General features: G+C 51.7%; 11 protein-coding genes across 11 annotated transcripts in view; 5 read left to right on the top strand and 6 right to left on the bottom strand.

The window, feature by feature from the left end:
* K489DRAFT_382073 (FAD/NAD(P)-binding domain-containing protein) overlaps positions 1-2361 on the bottom strand; it is a 2558-nt gene extending 197 nt beyond the window's left edge. The window contains exon 1 of the mRNA XM_033605285.1: positions 1-2361. Coding sequence (XP_033458066.1) covers positions 146-1912 — 1767 coding nt within the window. The 5' untranslated portion in view covers positions 1913-2361 and the 3' untranslated portion in view covers positions 1-145.
* Positions 2362-2778: 417 nt separating this feature from the next.
* Positions 2779-3848, top strand: K489DRAFT_382074 (V-snare-domain-containing protein). Its single transcript, XM_033605286.1, has 2 exons — positions 2779-3689; positions 3749-3848. Exons 1-2 carry the CDS (start codon positions 3100-3102, stop codon positions 3834-3836), a joined length of 678 nt encoding a protein of 225 aa, XP_033458067.1. The 5' UTR covers positions 2779-3099; the 3' UTR covers positions 3837-3848.
* A 480-nt stretch (positions 3849-4328) lies between these two features.
* K489DRAFT_322888 (RCC1/BLIP-II) lies at positions 4329-5432 on the top strand (the record flags this gene model as incomplete). The annotated part of the gene is made up of 1 exon (XM_033601656.1): positions 4329-5432. The coding sequence occupies one exon, from the start codon at positions 4329-4331 to the stop codon at positions 5430-5432; it is 1104 nt and encodes a 367-aa protein (XP_033458068.1).
* A 23-nt stretch (positions 5433-5455) lies between these two features.
* Positions 5456-6337, bottom strand: K489DRAFT_322884 (uncharacterized protein; the record flags this gene model as incomplete). Its single annotated transcript, XM_033601655.1, has 1 exon — positions 5456-6337. One exon carries the CDS (start codon positions 6335-6337, stop codon positions 5456-5458), a length of 882 nt encoding a protein of 293 aa, XP_033458069.1.
* A 246-nt stretch (positions 6338-6583) lies between these two features.
* Positions 6584-7398, top strand: K489DRAFT_382076 (uncharacterized protein). The gene is made up of 4 exons (XM_033605287.1): positions 6584-6778; positions 6847-6957; positions 7025-7319; positions 7370-7398. The coding sequence occupies exons 1-3, from the start codon at positions 6713-6715 to the stop codon at positions 7178-7180; spliced, it is 333 nt and encodes a 110-aa protein (XP_033458070.1). The 5' UTR covers positions 6584-6712; the 3' UTR covers positions 7181-7319; positions 7370-7398.
* Positions 6932-8223, bottom strand: K489DRAFT_382077 (uncharacterized protein). The gene is made up of 3 exons (XM_033605288.1): positions 7370-8223; positions 7025-7319; positions 6932-6957 (listed from the first exon to the last, which is right to left on the bottom strand). The coding sequence occupies exons 1-2, from the start codon at positions 8088-8090 to the stop codon at positions 7279-7281; spliced, it is 762 nt and encodes a 253-aa protein (XP_033458071.1). The 5' UTR covers positions 8091-8223; the 3' UTR covers positions 6932-6957; positions 7025-7278.
* Positions 8224-8496: 273 nt separating this feature from the next.
* On the top strand, positions 8497-10012 carry K489DRAFT_371990 (TIP49-domain-containing protein; the record flags this gene model as incomplete). Its single annotated transcript, XM_033603287.1, has 2 exons — positions 8497-9426; positions 9482-10012. 2 exons carry the CDS (start codon positions 8497-8499, stop codon positions 10010-10012), a joined length of 1461 nt encoding a protein of 486 aa, XP_033458072.1.
* A 739-nt stretch (positions 10013-10751) lies between these two features.
* Positions 10752-12555, bottom strand: K489DRAFT_322506 (multicopper oxidase; the record flags this gene model as incomplete). The annotated part of the gene is made up of 2 exons (XM_033601631.1): positions 10752-11665; positions 11715-12555. Coding segments are annotated over 2 exons (1755 nt in total), but the record flags the coding sequence as incomplete, so codon positions are not given.
* A 788-nt stretch (positions 12556-13343) lies between these two features.
* K489DRAFT_263400 (uncharacterized protein) lies at positions 13344-14107 on the top strand. The gene has a single exon (XM_033600062.1). The coding sequence runs from the start codon at positions 13447-13449 to the stop codon at positions 13993-13995; it is 549 nt and encodes a 182-aa protein (XP_033458074.1). The 5' UTR covers positions 13344-13446; the 3' UTR covers positions 13996-14107.
* Positions 14033-15687, bottom strand: K489DRAFT_263438 (uncharacterized protein). The gene is made up of 3 exons (XM_033600063.1): positions 15393-15687; positions 14903-15319; positions 14033-14849 (listed from the first exon to the last, which is right to left on the bottom strand). Exons 1-3 carry the CDS (start codon positions 15458-15460, stop codon positions 14219-14221), a joined length of 1116 nt encoding a protein of 371 aa, XP_033458075.1. The 5' UTR covers positions 15461-15687; the 3' UTR covers positions 14033-14218.
* Positions 15688-16129: 442 nt separating this feature from the next.
* Positions 16130-17926, bottom strand: K489DRAFT_360150 (putative phenylalanyl-tRNA synthetase alpha subunit). Its single transcript, XM_033602609.1, has 3 exons — positions 17794-17926; positions 16582-17652; positions 16130-16518 (listed from the first exon to the last, which is right to left on the bottom strand). The coding sequence occupies exons 1-3, from the start codon at positions 17909-17911 to the stop codon at positions 16274-16276; spliced, it is 1434 nt and encodes a 477-aa protein (XP_033458076.1). The 5' UTR covers positions 17912-17926; the 3' UTR covers positions 16130-16273.
* Positions 17927-19308: the final 1382 nt, after the last annotated feature.

Here is a 19308-nt window from a genome sequence, read left to right on the forward strand (position 1 = left end):
CTTCTTCTTCTTCTTCTTCTTCTTCTTCTTCTTCTTCTTCTTCTTCTTCTTCTTCTTCTTCTTCTTCTTCTTCTTCTTCTTCTTCTTCTTCTTCTCCCTCTTCTTCCTCGTGAGAACAGCATTCCGAGGCCAACGTGAGAATTGGTCACAGCAGCCCTACGAGCTCCAAAATGTTCAAAAGCATGGAGGCGATGAAAGCGATGACTACAATGATCCAGGAGATCACCGGCAGGGCAACAAAGGCATCAATGAGTCGGACTCCGACAAGCAGCACGGACAAGAGAGCACGTGCGACATAGTCTTGCCAAACGAGGACTGGTCGGCGACCTCGACTGAATGTGGAGTCCACGAATTCGAATGGCAGTTTCGCATCGAGGTGATCCATGGCCACTTTTAGGCCACTGCTGAAACCGTCTTCATGGAATCCGTACTTGGTCCAGGCACCGCAGTAGCTCACACCTCGCACGTTCTGGATTGTCTCCAGTCGTTGTTGCGCAAGCACTGCTTCGGCGGTGTAGAGGGGATGCCTGTAGGTGAATTTACCTTGCGTGAGCTCTGGGTTAGGCTCGCGTTCTGGGTTCATGGTCACCAGGACATGACCAAACGTCTCTCGCGGGATGTGCTGCAAGATGTTCATGTTGTAAGTCAAGCTCACTCCTGCTGGGTGGGAGTCCTCAGATGGCTTGGAGTTCACCAAGTAGTTCCAGCTTGTCCAGACGTTCGGGCGTTTAGGCATGAAATCGAGGTCAGAGTGCAGATAGCAGATATTTTCAGTAGTCTGGAAAGCCGACAGGATCTCCTCCTCTTCGTCATCGGCTGCATGCTGGGAGCTCGCGGAAGAGCTGGCAGTCTCGGTCGACGTACGGCTCTTCTTACTCGACTCTCGGCCTTTTTTGCTCGAGTCGCGACTTTTCTTGCTCTCGCCATTGGTGGGTCGTTTGGCAAACAACGGCAAGATCTCGTCGCCGTGACAGGCTAGCACGACGTGGTCAAAGGAACCATGTTCGATCTTCTCCGTGGTACCATCAATCCAGGAAAGAGCCACCTCGGCATCATCTTGCTTTGTTGGTCGCACAATATTGGCAACTTCACAAGATTTGTGGACGTGCAAGCGCTTTTTAGGGAACACCTTGAGAACCGCGTCTATGTATTGTTGGGAGCCACCCGCGATGGTCAGCCATCTCGGCCTCTCAGCAACAGTTGACAAGAGATGGTGATTCCACATGAAACGAATCAAAGTACGCGCCGGAAACTCCAAAGTGCATTTGTCGGGAGACGTGCTCCAAACGGCTGCAGTCATCGGGATTAAGTAGTCATCACGGAAGACTTTGGAGTAGCCCTCCTTATCGAGGTATTCGCCGATGCTCATCGTCACTGGATAGAGAGGTGCTTTGGCGGGCTCGTCGGATAGCTCTGGGCCAAGGGTCTCATCGTCGTCGTTGAGCACGTCCAATGCGAATTGATTGAATCGCACAATGTCAAAGATCATGCGCCAATGCTCAGGCCGGAAGATATTACGGCGCTGAGCGAAAATTCCATGGGGCTCGCCAGACCATTCGAAGACTCCCCGGTCTCGCGAAACACTAAATGTCATCTCCGTCGGCGTGGGCTCAATGCCGATCTCCTCGAGGAAGCGGATGAAATTCGGGTAGGTGGCAGCATTGAGCACGATGAAGCCAGTATCGACCTTTGCAGTCTCCTCGCCGATGCGCCATGGCTGCGTGTTCGTATGACCGCCAAGCTTGGACGACTTTTCAAACAGATGAACGTCGTAGTCGCTGTCTTTGAGAGCCCATAACGCACCAATACCCGCGCTGCCACTGCCGACAATGGCAACCTTGGTGCGCCGCTGCTCACTGCTTCTCTTCTTGGAGCTGTTCGCTGCGGGATCTTTGCGCCGGAAAATGTTCATGACTGGGACTGCACACGGCGGAGTGCTTGTGTACTAGTATATACACAGTACGACTTGACAAAGATTGACGACAATGGAACGGATCGGAGGCAGATGATTATCGACCGCTATCGATTCGCGCGCGACGCCGGCGCACGGATGATGGACGACACGACTCTTCGGCCCAGCAAACGTCGTGATCGCAACCACGGTCCGACCGAGAGATTCTCGAAAACTAACTGGCGGCTTGTTGACCTGCTGCAAAGGTCATTCAACAAGCGGCGACTGAAATGATCATATAACGTGACGGGCTTGAATGCAGTACAGGCAGAGAGACTGGCGACTATGTCGGTAGTGATTCCATGCACTGCGGTAAGAAGCTGGCGGCCAACATTCATGGCCATACCTTCTTCGCGGGATTTCACCTGCTTATTATTACAGCGAATGGTCCTATGACGACGACTGTCTCAACAAGTTTTGGACGTAAGTATAGCTAAAGCCTATCCATTGCGGCGCGCACGCGTGTGGTGGGATGGACAAACTGGGGAGTCAGTGGAACAAACCGCGGTATTAAAAATCTCCTAGGCACTTTTTGGAGTCGCCAACTCCCGGGTTAGGTGCTGTGTCATGACAGTCATCGGTCTACCTATTGCGCACACCACAAGGACTATCAATGTCCAGATATCTCACATGTACATACACGGTAGCTACAGACCTTGGACAATATTCCATGTTGCAATGCACAATATCTGCTTCGATTGGATCTGCTGAAGGATTGATCAAACTGGCCAGGCAGATGCTTTGTCTGTGAACCAAGGAAATTTAGGTTTTTACAAAGCTATCTCCGTTGGCGTATTCCCGATCGTCATCGCTGCAAAAGCGGAGAAGCCCGAGCCCGTCCAGGCAGTCGGTGCACGTGGCTGGCTGGTCTCGCGGACTGAACCACATTACGCCCTGCACGTCCATCGCATGGATACAGCACCTAGTTCATCCGCGCCACTGAACTGCTATTCCCAGAGGCAACCACGTTCAGCAACCACTTCTTTCCCTCTAAAAGCGCCATCCACTCCTGCTCACCTTACTATCGTCCTTGAAAAATTCCACGCGAATACAACACCGACTGCGCGACATTGCAAGCACCGATCCCGTCACGTTTCCATCGGTCAGAGTACTCCTCGCATCTGTCTCTCTCGCACAGCACCATAATCATGTCGTCCACCCTTGATACCGAGGCCGGCTCCGAGCTTTTCAGCAACTACGAAGCGGAACTTAAACTCGTCCAGGCGGATATTTCGCAAAAGCTGGATCAGATCTCAGAGCTATCTGGAGAGCCGCGCAAGGCTGCAGTATCTCAGGCACAGCGCGCGCTAGAGGAGGCCAGGGAGTTACTCGACTCAATGCGACTAGAAAAACAGAACATTCCGCAAAGCTCGAAAGTCAATGTCACCAAGCGGCTCCGGAACCATGAGTCTGACGTCGACACTGCAGCGCGCAAGCTGAAGTCGCTGCAGGATGACAAGGCCGCGCTGTTCGGCAAGCGCTATACCGACAGCCCAACACAAGACGACCAGCTGGAGCAGAGGCAGCAGCTCCTGGGCGGGACAGAAAGACTCGAGCGCTCGAGTGGACGACTACGGGAGAGTCAGCGAATCGCGCTTGAGACCGAAGACATCGGCAGAAACACACTTGCAGATCTCGGACGACAGCGGGAGACTATTGTGCACGCCCGAGATACTCTGCTCGAGAGTGAGGGGTACACGGATCGCAGCAACAAGACCCTTCGAGGCATGGCAAGAAGGTATCTTCCGAGTCTTTGGTAATTCCTCCTATGATGGCGCATGGCTGACAGTGCAATAGAATGGCAACAAACAAGCTGATCACTGTAGCAATCATCACTGTCCTCGTTATTCTCATCATCGCGGTGGTTGTGAGCAAATTCCGCTGAACTATATCGGCATAATACATCTGCTTCATGTCTTTTCTGGGCCGGAATTGTGGGATTCGGGGTTTAATGGCGTTTCTGCGCAGTGCATTTTCACAGAACAGCCTTCTCGGCATGTCGTACCAATGAATCTTACACATATCAAACACTTACCACATGAGTTTTCTTGTTATGGCTCACCTTTGTGGTTCCGTGCATCTATAGCGTCGTACATGCTGGGTAAAGGGAGACATGGCAAGGTCGTGTTGCGTGCTCGATCCTGCACCTACGACACATCAGTCTCACTTATATACAGATGTTGTTTCTGTCGATCATATGTAACCCAATCGGTCTATATTATCTGCATACCTAGGTAGTGGTACTTACTTAATCCCCATCAATCAACGCCCCAATATTGCCTGCCTGCCTTAGTAACCCTATGTGATGACCCAAACCCTAATATCGTACATCTGGGCATTCGGAATCGATGTCTGCACATCCACGAGCTCAACGAATATGCTCAACGACGCCGAGGCCGACGATTCTAGTCTTGTGGGCGTATATGCAGCAGGCTTCAATGCCTTTGGCCAGCTGCTGAGCGACGTGAGGGGCGACGGCGCCTACCGCAAGTTGCCAATTTCAACCACCGATAGTCGAATTGTATTTACTGGCTGGAGCACAACAGTCATTCATATTGAATCGCATATTTTCGGTCATGGCAATGTGAAATGGGACCAAGCCCTCCCGGATAATTGCACCAAGTTGCATTCCGCATTTGGCGACCACAATGGTCTCAGCGGTGTTCTCGACCACCTTGGCCGCCTCTACGTGGTTGAAGATATTAACTCGTCCCAACACATCGTCGTCGCTCGAGGGCAAGAAACCGAAGGCTTGCATCCTATTGCACATATCGCGATGGCCAGTAATGGCCATGTATCCGCTGTGATGCAAGAACAGAGCCCAACAAATGATATCTGCCGAGTCGTACAGTTCCCGTCACTGTCTTCGTTTTTGTGCTGGTATCGAGGGATGCTAGAGGATTTCACACCGCCGACACACTACAATGAGCTACTCGGCTCAGCGCTTGAGTTGGTCGCAAACACTGCAGGGTTCGTGCTGTTGATGCAGAGTGGGCAAGTGTATACCTGGGGTGATCCACGGCACCAATCACTTGCCAGGTCAGTCGCGGACCAGGATGCTTGTCCTGCCGACCAGCCAGGTGAAGTCATAGCATTGGGTGGGCTTCAAATTGCCAAGATCGCAGCAGGCGGCTGGATGGCTGCAGCACTTTGTCGCGATGGCGCACTGTATCTATGGGGTGCCAATACCCCAGGACGTGATGGTCAGCTCGAAGTCCTGCGCGGACTGGGACCGGACGAGGTAGCTCTTGTCCAGTTGACCGATTCCGAGGATCAGGACGTGATTCGTGTCTCTATCGGTGAGAACCACGTCGCTGTCATAACACAAAGCGGGGCGGTTTTTGTGGCTGGAGAGAACAGGGACGGTCAGCTCGGATTGCAGATATCGGATGTGTTTCATCCTGGGTGGGTACAGGTTCCGCGATTCCGTCGAGCTAGGGAAGTCCTGTGTGGGCCGAAATGCACGATCGTGTGGGCATAATTTATTCCCACTCCTCGACATATTCAATTCATGACTCTCAGGAAGCCGAACATGACATTGACCAGGAAGCCGGACAAGACAGCGATCTGACGGCGACGGGACCAGACGCCTTCTTCCCGCATGAACAGAAACATGGCCCCGATAGGCCAAAAAAATCCAATCAGGTCTCCAATAAGCAGATCTTCCAAGGCACCGGTGTCCTCGGGTCCAAACCCTCCCGACTCGTTACCACCACCACCGCCAAGGGGGCTAGAGCCAGACTCGAGCCAGCGCTCCTCCAGCGCCAGGAGCTCCTGACCGCTAGGCAAGGTATCCGGTGTATGCGAATGCGCTTGTATGGCCAGAAACTGTGCTCGCAATGCTGCGACTTCAGAATTGGTGAATCCGGCGGATAGCAAGCGGTCGAACCCGCGCGGCGCAGGCGTTGTACTCGCATTTGTTGATGCGTCTCCCTGCTCATTGCCTATGAATGTGTGTTGAATACTGCTGCTGTCCAATGCATCGATAGCCTCTTGTGCCGATTTCGCTTCGATAGCTAGGTCAGAGGCTGACAAAACATCGCCAACTGAACAATGTATGTATAGTCTCGTCCGGGGAGGTTCGTGATCTCGTACAGGCAGCTTCCCTCTCGCCTTGGAACTCTTGTTCGGGTCATCGTTGCGAAGTGGCGGAGGATTCGTTAGGGTGAGACTGCTGGATAGAGGCGCATCATCGGATATGACTTTGCCGGCGTGGATGAGCCGCAATCGACTTGTTGCCGCAGGTTGTTCAAGCTGTGCTCGTATCAGCTGCTTTAATGCGAGTCCAGTCGTGCGCGAAGGTGACGCGATGGCAAGCACGAGATCAGGGTTCGATGTGGAGAATCGGACCACAATGTCCAGAGTTCGCTCGGTCGCGGTTTCCATCTTTCAGGTGATATGCATTGATGAGCATGAGTGCTCATATCAGTGCTGCTTCAATCCATGTCGGTTGGCGTACGAGATGTCCGAAGCTCGAGGATAGTACTCGGAGTCTGACACAATAACCCAGCAAAAAGCGCTGCGTGTGTATAAACTGTGGAGATTCAGGGGAGCGGACGTCATCAGGCGTTGCGGACGCGACCTCGGGACAGGACTTTGGAGCTGAGGCGAATGCTATTATCCCAATCTAATGTTCGAATTGTATCGAACCACCACGTCTATGACATCGCATAATCAACTTTAGTTCGCTGCTGCACACGACCTCATGAATCAAATTGCCTGCAGACATATTCCGATTGATGCCCCGTTGAGACCGACAGCATGCCTATCGTTCACATTGTCCTGTTCGAGTTCAAGCCTGGCACTTCACAGGCTCAGGTGAACGATGTAAGTGTCCATTGATTCTCCACAGCTCGGGCAGATGAGCCAAAGTTCTCATTGAGTCTATGATTCAGGTCTGCGGACGCATGCTGGCTCTGAAGGACAAGTGCTTGCATCCTACGACGAACGAAACATATGTAAAATCGCATGGTGGGGGCAAGGACATCAGTCCAGAGGGACTTCAGGTCAGTCATTATTGCTGGACGACGGACTTATCGCTTTCGTTCAGTTATTTAATAATATCGTCCTCAGGGTGGACTCACGCACGGGTTTGTGAGTGAGTTTCGTAACAAGGAGGATAGGCAATATTACCTAGAGAATGACCCCGCGCATCTCGAGTTTGTCGCGAGTCTTAAGGGTCTGATGGAAAATGTTCGGGTTTTGGATTTTGAACCCGGCGTACTATGAGTGCGAAGAAGTCTAGCCACCGATGCCATCTATTTGTTCGAAATGGTTTAAACGCCTGGAAATGCTTATGCTCCTCTCAAACGCCGGAACGAATCGCTCTATGAAATGCTGAAGGATTCACCGCAACCACATTGTTCCGCTTCTTAATGTTAGCATTTGCTCAGATCATGCGTCGGGAACTCAACTTACTGATGTTGGGATTCCTGAAAATGAACCGCGCGCTCAACTTGTCTTCCAACCAATCCATCTCACTCCCTATAATGCTGAATAAGGCTTTGCTGTCTATGAGAACCTTCACTCCATCTTGCTCCACAGTCTCGTCGAAAGCTCCGGCTTTGTCAACATATTCCAAGTGATATGCTAGTCCACTACATCCTCTGTTTTTGACGCCAACTCGAATCAGCTTGCTCTCGGGCTGTTCGAACAGGGCTTGTAGCTGTTCCACAGCTTTCGGCGTTAATTTGATTGGTGCCTTTCTCGGTCTCAGTTTGCTCTTTTTAGGTTTGGCAAGATCTGCCTCGGCATTGATTTTGTTTGAAGCTTTCGACTGACTCTCCACAACTGGTCGACTCTGTTGCGCCTCCCCTTCTCGTATCGCGATACCTTCACCTCTATCTGACTTCTGCCAAAGTCCTGCTGGTTGCCATTTTTGTGCGCCTAATGAACTTGTAATCGATGTTTCTGGAGTTCCGATATTCCGAGGTGGAGGCACATCGGAGACAATCGATTGCGTTCGATGCGCCGACTCGGTCATGAGCGGTCGCTTTGCCGATTGACGCTGGTTAGGAACTGACGAAAACGGACATCTCTGTGCGCGTACACAGTGAGCGCATCGCCGCGTCGCCACCGATTGTGACGTGAAGCGAAAAATAGATGATGCCGAGGGCCCGCTTGCCCTGAGGGTCGCCATTTCCGAATATCGTGTTGTCCTTGTAATATGTTGGATCGTCGGCGCAGGTAATGCGGGAAAAATCGACAGACGCAAGTTATCGGCGTTGTTAGGTCGTATAAAGAGGGAGGTGGAGTGCGGTGCTGCTGTCCGTGGATTATCAGTGTAATTACAATAAGTTCGAAGGGTCACCCATGTTCTAAGTTGCTTGCAAAGCATGACGCAGCGCCCACCAATGATCGTTTAGCCTAATAAGCAGTCTACGGATGACCTGTATGGACACGGGGAATCCTCGGTAGTGAATGACAGCAACTGTGCCGGTCCGGTGTCGTGTTCGCGAAGCCCTAGAATGATTTTCGCGTCTCCCTCGAAACAAATGATAGCTGAGTAAACTAGCTTCTAGCAAGATCACCACTATACTTTCAAGATGGCGGAGAACGGCTCGACTGTACAGATTTCGGAGGTTCGTCAAACCAATTCGCGGGAAAACCGAACCGCCGCGCATTCGCACATCAAAGGTCTAGGTCTTCGCGATGGCCTTGCAGACGCGACTTCGCAGGGCTTTGTCGGGCAGACCGCCGCCAGAGAAGCATGTGGTGTCGTCGTCGATTTGATCCGCGCAAAGAAAATGGCAGGCAAGGCCATATTACTTGCAGGAGGTCCCGGAACAGGAAAGACCGCGCTAGCGCTCGCTGTTAGCCAAGAGCTGGGCACCAAAGTGCCGTTTTGTCCAATGACTGGAAGCGAAGTGTACAGTGCGGAAGTCAAGAAGACCGAAGCTCTCATGGAAAACTTCCGACGAGCGATTGGTCTTCGGGTACAGGAACGGAAGGAAGTCTACGAGGGCGAGGTCACTGAGCTGACACCGGAGGAGAGCGAAAACCCACTCGGTGCTTATGGCCGAACTATCTCACATCTTCTCATCACACTGCGGAGCTCAAGAGGCACCAAAAAACTGCGACTTGATCCCAGCATATATGAGGCGATACAGAAAGAGCGCGTGCGTCTTGGCGATGTCATTTACATCGAGGCGAACACAGGAGCAGTCAAGAGAGTTGGCAGGTCTGATGCTTTCTCAACCGAATTTGACCTCGAGGCCGAGGAATATGTGCCAGTGCCGAAAGGAGAGGTTCACAAAAAGAAGGACATCGTGCAAGATGTGACCTTGCACGACCTTGATGTAGCCAATGCGAGACCGCAGGGCGGCCAAGATGTGATGAGCATGATGGGTCAATTGATGAAACCACGCAAGACCGAAATTACTGAAAAGCTACGAGGAGAGATCAACAAGGTCGTCAACAAGTATATCGATCAGGGCATCGCTGAACTGGTCCCTGGTGTGCTGTTCATTGATGAGGTAAACACAACGCACGATGAGATTTTTGGCATTAACAGTTCTAACGATTTGAAAGGTCCACATGCTCGACATCGAATGTTTCACGTACTTGAATCGCGCGCTCGAATCAAGCATTTCGCCAATTGTCATCCTTGCATCAAATCGAGGGCAAACGACCATTCGCGGAACACAATCATCGAACGATGCAGGCCTGGTGTCAGCTCACGGTATACCGCCTGATCTTCTAGCACGACTTTTGATCATCCCGACTCATCCGTACACCCCTACTGAGATCCAGACAATAATTCAGACCCGCGCAAAGCTCGAGTTCGCGACACCCACAGCGCCACAGCTGGCAGATAATCAACAAGCGCTCAAAATGTCTGCTACGCTACATGCAGATGCGCTTCAAGCACTCACCCAGCTTGGTTCCACGGTTTCCTTGCGCTATGCATTACAGCTCTTGTCACCCGCGAGCATCCTCGCACGAGCGCGAGGCGACACGAACATCAGCGAAGCCGACATTCAGGAAGCTACGTCTTTGTTCTGGGACGCCGGAAAGAGCGCTTCAAAGTTAAGGGCACAAGCATCTGATTATATCTCATGAGGCAGCTCTTTCTCCAATTTATTCTGTCAGAAGCCACAAGCGAGCTTGCACTGTTGGCGCTGCCCAACACGTTAGATGATGGCAAACGAGCAGACCTCGCAAATCAAACGGCACTGTTGGCGATACAGGCAGCGCAGCCTTACGCCATCGACAGAGCCCCCATAATAGCGGAAGTTCGTGCAGACTGTTCAACTCGTCTTCAGTGCAACGCGGCAATCTCGTGTATTTTATGGGTTGGATGGGATGCGACGCCCGAATGGCACGTTTATATGTGGTCGTCCCAGATATGTATAACAGCGAAGATGATCAGTAGACGACTGAATGCATTGCAGACCTGGTAGAAGTGCCAGTTCAGGGAACCATTTTTGTCCTACTCTCACGTCAATTTAGCGTTGGCAATACCATTTTTTGAAGTCTAGTCAACCATCAATCACGTCGATGCCAAAATTGAGCGTCTTTTGATGAATTTCTGATGTATGCATGTGGTACTCTCACATGTTAAACCTGCATTAAAATTACAGAAGCATTATGCATTAGGCATATGTAAAAGCTCCGCTAATCTATTCTACAACCGACATAAATCTCCCATCCAAGTCCGTGCTCCGATTGAGAGGCACGGCAATTAATACAAGCAATGTCATAATTCGTGAAAGCCGTAAATAGCCATATTAGAGCGCAATCATGGGTGTGGAAAAAGCAAGATGGAACGGAACATGGCAAGCCCCCAGCAGAGAGCATGTTATGATCCCGCATCAATCTGATCAACCGTGTTTCGGTCGGTGTACGCATTCCATGCAGTACAGGTTGATTCTTCCATGCCTCGAGGTATCTTCGGAATATCATTGGGTCGGGTCATGATGTTCATGGCAAGTCCACCAGAGAGATGCCACGCCACATGGCAGTGAAATGGCCAGATGCCGGGATTGTCGGACTCGAAGGAGAATGCTGCCCATCCGAGAGGGGGTATGATCACGGTGTCTCTCCTCATGGGATTGCCAGGATTGACGATGCTGCCATCCCAGGTAGTCCCGGCGCTTCCTATGTTGAGGACAAAAAAGTTGTGCCCGTGAAGATGGAATGGATGGGTGTATGGTGTGGCGTTGGTGACATTGAGAATAATAGACTTGTTCTGGCCAAAGTTGAACATGTTCCACTCGGGATCTGGATAAGTGGTGTTCCCATCGGCGGCGAGGTAGAGAGAAGGCGAATTAAAGTTCGCTCGGAATGTCTGGCCGTTGATCAGCCATTCGAAATTACCAGAGGAATTCCTTTCGAGACCAAGGACGAGGTTCTGCTGGTAAGCATCGCCACTAGGAGCGATGACATATTCAGGTTGGGTGATTTCGAGGGGCTCATTCTCACAGCCAGCGTCTTGTTTTACACCTTGAGAGGCTGGTATAAGCGATGGATCGGCTCCGTCATAGTATATGGCAGCGAGCACTTCGGCGTGTGCTGAGCCGCCCATGCTAGAGCCACCAGGGGTCCTAGCTCGCATCCAGTACGTGGCGCCAGGTGTATCCAGTGCCTGGACTAGGACATCCGTACGTTGAGCTACACCCAGGGTAACAGTCTCGGTGGTATAAGGCACGGTCGGGACATAATCCGTCGCGATGACAGTCATCTTGTGGCCATCGATGGAAAACTTTTGCACTCCTGAATTGTGTCAGCAACTATCGAGTGACGTACTTTGCGGCGAACTTACCGTCAGCACCGTGATTGATTAGCCGGAGTCTGTGGATCTTTCCGCTTTGAAATCGAAATTTGGACAACTCGGCGCCGTCAACACACTCCCAAGTCTGGTTACTCGCGATGTTACTTCCAACCCAATCGCTTGAACTTGAGTAGGAAGGTTCAGCACAGTCGAATCGGCCGCGGCCATTGATCAGCAAGCTGTCACTCTTAGGTGGTAGTTTAGTCATGTCAGTCCCGACCACATCTTTAACGATGCTGAAATACGGAATGTGAAACCAGTCTGTGAGCATGACGGGCCCAATGTCGATGTCATACGGAAGCTGCGATGGGCCATGTATGATGATCGGCCCGGCAACACCCGCAGTATACTGAGCCGAATAATGTGCATGGTAGAACGATGTTCCGTAGAGCTGAGCGGTGAAACGGTAGGTAAAAGAAGCCCCTGGCGCGATTGGACATTGACTGACAGAGGGCACGCCATCCATCCAATTACTACCACGCTGGAGAAAGCCGTGATAATGCATGGCAGTACCCTCCATTGGAGCGGAGATATTGTTGTGCACAATCACTTCGATCTCATCTCCCCAATTGGCTTCGATTGCCGGGCCAGGAAATTGGTTGTTAACGAGCATAGCATCTCGCTTCACGCCGTCTGCCCAGACATGACCACGGCTGATGGTAAATTCGTAGCGCCGTGTGACCCCTGTTCGCGGTATATCGCTATCGACGGTCGCATCCGCCGTTCGTGGAGTTCTCTCGCCCCATGGCGCTGAAGTGTATGGTTTGCCTTGTGAATCACCGAGCCAATGCGGGAAATGTGGTTGGCACAAAGAACCGAGAACCGAGTCTCCTACTTGGAGATGATTGGCGAGTGGGGATGTCGGCAGACTGCAATTGAGGTACTCTCCGGCAGTAGGCGGTCCATAAGAAGACAGAGAAGAAGACGTAGCGGGCAACGCATGTGTTGTATCAGGAGAGGCGACACCGGAGGCGGTAGAGAGAGAAGCGCAAGAGGTCCCTTTCGCCAACGACTCGTGCCCTAAGGAGGAGACGCGCGAATCGTGTACACTCGGAGCATGAAGGGGTGCTGCTGTCGGCGTCTGCGATTGAATGTGAGCAGTTGACGTGCTTTTTACAGCACAACTCAAACAATCACTAAGAGCTCCAAACGTCACTTGAACGGTCTGATAGATAGTATCTGCTGTCGCGGTTGTCGACTCCTTAATGTTAAGTGCATCTTGATATTGTTGCCAGAAAGGTTGATCACCATTGGGAGAAAGCGGAACCGCCGTTGGGCGTACCAATTTACGGTCGGACCCGGCTACCGGGTCGGCATCATGTGTCAGCTTCGTGAGAAAATCCATGGGACCAGGCGTCGAGCTTGTAGCAGTTCTTTGAGCAATGTGAGGCACGGTGACCTTGTACACGGTATTCCAGTCGTTGTTGTTATAATAATCCTTCGGTTCCCAGGATTCTGGCGACCATGCCCACACGACTTGAGCCGCCAGAGCAATGCTCTGCAGGCAGCGAAGCATGATCACACACAATCACGCACAATCTTCGTGGAAATAGAACAATAGTAGAATGAGACAGTCTCAGGTTCGCATGGAAGGTGCGCTTGACAAGGGCGAAATGTGAGACTAGTCGAAAGCAATGTATGCTATTATATGCAGGGCTTCAGCGACCGTTGCTGGGTGTGCGTGACGGAATTTCCACCATGTGGCTGGGGGTGAAGCACGAGCATGAGGTTGGGGGCCAGGATGTATCCAGGGACTTTGAGCTTTCTTAATTCCACCGATTTCCCCCAAAATGGGTGGCCGACGTGGCAGACCACGATCATCCCGGAAGGACGCTGTGCTGGGGACGTTTCAGCGTTTTCGTTGCGGGCATGTTCCAGCATGCAGAGTCGCCAGACTTCGAGAGTCGAGGATACAGTTTCTGAATCAACCACGATACTTACTTCTGTATTTGCTAGCGATTCGGATGCTGCACTGCTAATGTTCTCTGGTAGATTGCATGGCAAGTCTTTGTACCTGCATATGTTTTGTGAGTTTCCGGATGGCGGAATCACATCCGGACCATTAGGAATGTTCCGAGCCTGGTTGGCTGGCCCTACACCACCAGCGGGTCGATGCGGTACCTGCACACGTGCAGCAGCAGCAATCTTTGATCGAAATCGTCGAGGACCTTGTCCAATAATCGGATGGGGCTGGACGCAATGTCCAGCATCCCATGCCAAGAGATCGTATTTAAGAGTCTGTGATATACGAGAGGTTGGTCCGAGTTGTTAGCGAAGCTCCGACCGCGAGTTACTTCATAAGGTCAACGTACCCGCTGAGGAAGGTAGGCCTCCGAAAACTTTCAAGCAGCGTCTTGAAACATCTTGTACAAAGATATCGATCAATTATCGCTGTTCGGTGAAGATGCCAGTTTCTTGACAAGACTTCGTCGCTTGGCTTGTAAGTTTTATATCTGCCGACTTATGGTAATCTTGGCACCTGCGTGAATATGCATTTACCTGGGCTTCGACAGATCTGCGACTGGCAGGCTAATAGCCCGCCGAGATGCCTGTAGCAGGACATCTGGAGTGTCATGAGAACCACCCGAACCTCGTCGCACACCTTTATCCGACAATGTTCCGGAATGCATCACATTCCCATAGGACCTGTGAGCCTTTCCATCCATGTGTACTTGAGGGTCGCTTTCCGAGGAAACCTCAATAGTGTAGTCTTGATCTGCCTGCGGCGAGCCTGAACTGTGACCGTCGAGGACGTATCGTGCCGAGATTGCCGGTCGTCCGACGAATTCGTCCGAGCCGCTTTTCGAGCCGAACACGCGTTTGAGGAGAGTCGACAGAAAAGGCAGATTTGCAACCAGTAACGCTGTTGAGCTCTCTCGAACATACCAGAACGTCCATGCAGCTCCGAATGGCTCAGTGAAGGAGTAGAGTTTGTTGAGTATGGCACAAACTAACACAAAGACACCACCGCCAGCGAAGATTAGTAGTAGGGGTAGCTGTTTCCGCCACGGCAAATGGAGTCTCCAAAACATTGGTAGGCCTATCGCCAGCATGACGCAGTCCGAAGTGAGATTGAAGACTGCGTTCGTGATCAAATGATTGATGGCGGCGCTGCATTGGATGTTGCTAACCTTGGAATTAGTTAAGTTTCTTCACATTTCATATATGCCGATACATACTTAGTCGGTACAGCCCAATACTCCCAGAAAGGCTGACACCAGACAGCGAAATACAGGACTTCCATGATGACGAATGAAAATCCCACGAACACGGAAAGCGCTTTGACAGCATAGTTTTCCATGCGTAGAGATGTGAGGCGAAGGTATAGGATGATCAGACACGATTTGGCACCCCAAATGACAATGCATTGGCATTGTTCGACCGCAAGGATCAGCTTGCTGCCGTATACCCTCTTAGCGATATCGTCAGGCGTTAATGTGCTGGCATCGAAGCCGGGCGGCAGCAAGTTGGACTCTGTGTCTGTTTCGAGATTGAGGGTGACTACGAAGACTGTGTAGAAGCAGAGGACTACGACCATTCCATAATCGTCCACCTGGAAGCGTCTGAACGTGCCCAAAGTCATCCGGCGTGAAATTCTGCGACAGGATTAATGCTGGCTCCAAATGAACGCGCTCACAGCCTCGTGGGGTTTGGAGTAGCTATACATACGCTCGGCAGATTGCAACGACCATGACAATGGCGAACCAGGTCCAGCTCTCAACTAAAAGCGAAACCATAATCGCTACTCTCGGCTATCATAGGGACATGGACAAGCCTTGTGTGGTCTGAGATGTCATGTATCACGCTCCGGGAACCTGATTGATTTCGCGTCCCACGGTGACATGGCTCCTTGGGAAGATCGATGTGAGGTTGTTGACGAGCAATGAGGCCCAGTGCGGCGGGCTAGCCATGAGCAAGCGTGTGAGATCGAGAGCGGTCTTTGAAGGTAGAGTGTTAATGTCAGAATATGTGGAGGGCCGACGCATTGTAAATGATTTGTTGACGAGGTAGTGAAGGGTGGCTGCGCATCCTGATGGCGTGTGCATGCAAGTGTGAGGAAGATGGTCCAGGAGCGACGCCACGATTGATCATTAATTGCCACGACGTAGGCAGCTGCGCGTGCTATTAGCTGTGACAGCCAGCCCTACAAATAGCCGGGCTCCGGCCAAGCTGCTGCACAGGCACCTGGGCATGCTCGATTCTCGGCATGGCGTCAAGGATGCAAAAAGTAAAGTTACTCCGACTTGCCCAGGCGGAGAAGCAAGAGCTGGAGATGGGCGTCGCTGCGCTGGCGCGCCGCCTCTGCTCGGGCTGAGTCGCGTTCTGGCTGTAGTCCAAGCTTTGCCTTCAGCAGAATCGAACGACCTCGCTTTTCTCGGAAAGGTGTCTCGGGTTGAAGTCAAATGCATCGGGCCTGCACGATGACACGCGATTAATAAATGACACACTATACGTTTTCTACATACATACATGCCAGGCTCCGAGAACAATTATGCGAAGCCCAAGCTATGTTATACAATGCTTCGATTGAAAAAGTCCCCACGGCCTATCTATCTCAGCACGACATCAAATTTGCTGACGAGCTGGCGGCCGATCTGATCGTGGAATTCCATCACTTCCTTGCCCGTGAGCGTCTTTTCTAAGCTCCGATACGTTATTCGGTAGCATAGGCTTTGCTTGCCAGTCTTGGGAGATTTGAAGCTGTCGATGAGGACCACATCCTCGACATTGTCCCCGGCAACATCGCGAACGATCTCCATGAGATCGTTTTCATGAAAAATTGGTTGCTGACCCGCTGGCGCTGCAGTCAATTGACCGCCAGCGGGCGACGGTGCGCTTGTTGTGGATGAAGCCGTACCAGCAATGACGGGCCCCGATGCCGGTAGCCAAAATGCGACATCTCGAGGCGCTGCGGGATGTTTGCTGAATGGTTGAAATCGCCGTATGGGCTTCCCGGCATCGAACTGACTCAGAAATCGTTGGTCGTGGCTCCAGAACAACCGGATATCCGGAATGCCAAACAGAAGCATGGCAATTCGCTCAAGCCCAATGCCAAAGGCCCATCCCACCCTCGATGAGACGTCTGCTCGATTGAGCAGGGGCTGATCAATGACTCCACAGCCGAGAACCTCGAGCCAGTCGCCGCGCCACCACACTTCCATCTCCCACGATGGTGAAGTGTGTGGGAAGAAAGCTTCGACCCATCGGACCTTTATCGGCTCCCTCGCTTCGTCATTCCCAGCTGCGGTGAGCGCTCGGTCTGCCTCTGCGAATATTGTGACCACCATGTCCTCTAATGAGCGTTTCAAGTGAGCCGCAATAGCTTCTGCCTCAGCCGCAGTATGAAATTCGGTCTGTAAGGGGTTGCGCTCGGCATGGAATGCGGGATTAGGATCTTCCACTTTCAGATCGTGCTTCGGCACGCTCTGCAGATCTGCAATGATCTGTTGAGTCAAAGCCTCACGAGATGCAAAATCGTTACGATCCCATGTCAGTGCGCCTTCCATTTGATGGAAGACGGGATAGTGACTTCGGTCCACTGCATCTCGACGATACACGTCGGCCGAGATGGTGTAGCCGTTGCTCAGGTTAGCGCGGAAGGTATCGACTTCGTGGGCAGTCGTGTGCGTTCGTAGAACCGTGTCCTTGTTGACATAGTACGTGTCGGTTTTGCTGCGACCCGGATGATCCGCCGTGAAACCCAAGGAATTGAAATTCTGGTCAACAGTCACCACTGGCGGAAGATCATTGTGATTTTTGAATCCTGGGAATCTCGATTCAACCAGCTTCCTTGTTATTGAAAGCGGATGGTCAGGTTGTACGTGTAGTCGACGGCCGTAATGCGCCAGGATTGTCGAAGGGACGTTCGTCCATTCATCGGAAACATATGACTTTCCATCAATGGAGAGGGACTTTTGCAATGATGAGCCTGTTGATGTACAGAATCAGCGTAGAACAAGTATGGAGTACCTCGTCGTAGATGACGGTGGGTCCGAGGATACTCGATACAAATCGTCAACAAAAAGTCACATCTGGGCTATTAGTCGGCTGGGTCTCGGATGATACTAACCTGTGCTTGTGAAGCATCGTGAGTGACGAGTAGGTTTGACGAGCAAGAAGGCGTGCCGACTGTTCGACACGGCGGAAGCAGAGAGACATGTATATCTAGCTTTCGCTGCGACGATCATCGCGATGATGTTGATTGGAGTCAAGAACTACCTCCTGATATATCCGTATCGCTAGTGCAATGCCTTCGGACACACTCCAGCGCTGCGGAGGAGAGCACCGGGGGGCGCTAATCCCGACGCAGACAAGGCCGCGCTCATCAATTGATGAATCAAAGTTGCAGCCCTGGAAGAGCCTTGGGATGTACTAAACATTCTGTCATCGCCAACATATTCCTGCATTCCCGCCACCTGGACCTACAGATGAGACGACATCATTGCGCGATGTCAAATCTGATATTCATACTTGCTGTGACTCTGACACATAATTCCGAATGACGTGAAGACGTCCAGACGGCGTTGATGCCGCACTGTACTTCTGGAGAACTGCCCCGACTAGATATGCCATGCACATGGTCTGGACAGACATCACACAGGTGTATCAAGCGTGAAGCTGGAGACTCACAGGGAGATATTACCACCACGACGTCGTGCTCCCTCCTCATTGTGACCGTAGAGAGCATCGATATACTGCGCCACTGCCTCCTGCTTACCACACTCGACTGTCTTCCGAGAGCACGAACATGCTCCACGACCGAAGCTTTTATTGCCATGAGGTCTTCATACTTTCTCGCGCGAGGACCTCTCCTGCAACGTCGTAGCTAGGTAATCTACATTCACCAACATTGGCGACAAAAACGACTGGAGTCAAAGGATTTCTCGTCTTTTGTTGACGCCCAAAGCCTCACATGTCAAGTACACCACTGTGCAGCTCTTGCTCCTTGCTCACACACGTCGCATCCCGTGTATCGCGCGGCCGACGTCTCCGTATCGTACTGTCTGTATATTCGTATTCCCACCATCAGCGCGGCGATACGACTCTTTCACTTCAACACCGCCAATAGGCTTGTTTTGATCGATTTTATGGGAAAGCCCATTTCGCCATATGCGATACTATCGCACAGATGGACCGACGATGATGTACTCTTGGCGCAGGTGAGAGATGAGATGGGAACAGGAGCAAATGGAGGGCTTCCCCATGCCAAACTCCTCCACACGGGTGATTGAGGAGCATAGCTTCTCGAGAGTGCTGCCCCTAGATCGATGTGCACTGGCTCTGGCCAATATGATTAGGCAGAGCAGTTCAGCCTAGCAGCACTGAACAAAAAGGAGGCAATACTTGATCCCGATGATCCCAGCATTCTCTCAAGCATCACTAATTATACATCACTTCTTATAGATCAAAGTCGGTGGCCCGGGGCGGAACAGCTCCTGACAAAGGCAGTCAGGCATCGGTATTGTTTGAAGAGGGGCGTTGGCGCGAGGCAGACCAGCTTCAAGTGACGAGAATTGAGACTGAGAAAGCCGCACCAGGAGCAGAGCATCCAAATACGCCAATGAGCATGAACAATCTCGCAGAA

The sequence above is a fragment of the Dissoconium aciculare genome (genome assembly GCF_010015565.1).
Source record: "Dissoconium aciculare CBS 342.82 unplaced genomic scaffold K489scaffold_9, whole genome shotgun sequence".
Classification (NCBI taxonomy): Eukaryota; Fungi; Ascomycota; class Dothideomycetes; order Mycosphaerellales; family Dissoconiaceae; genus Dissoconium; species Dissoconium aciculare.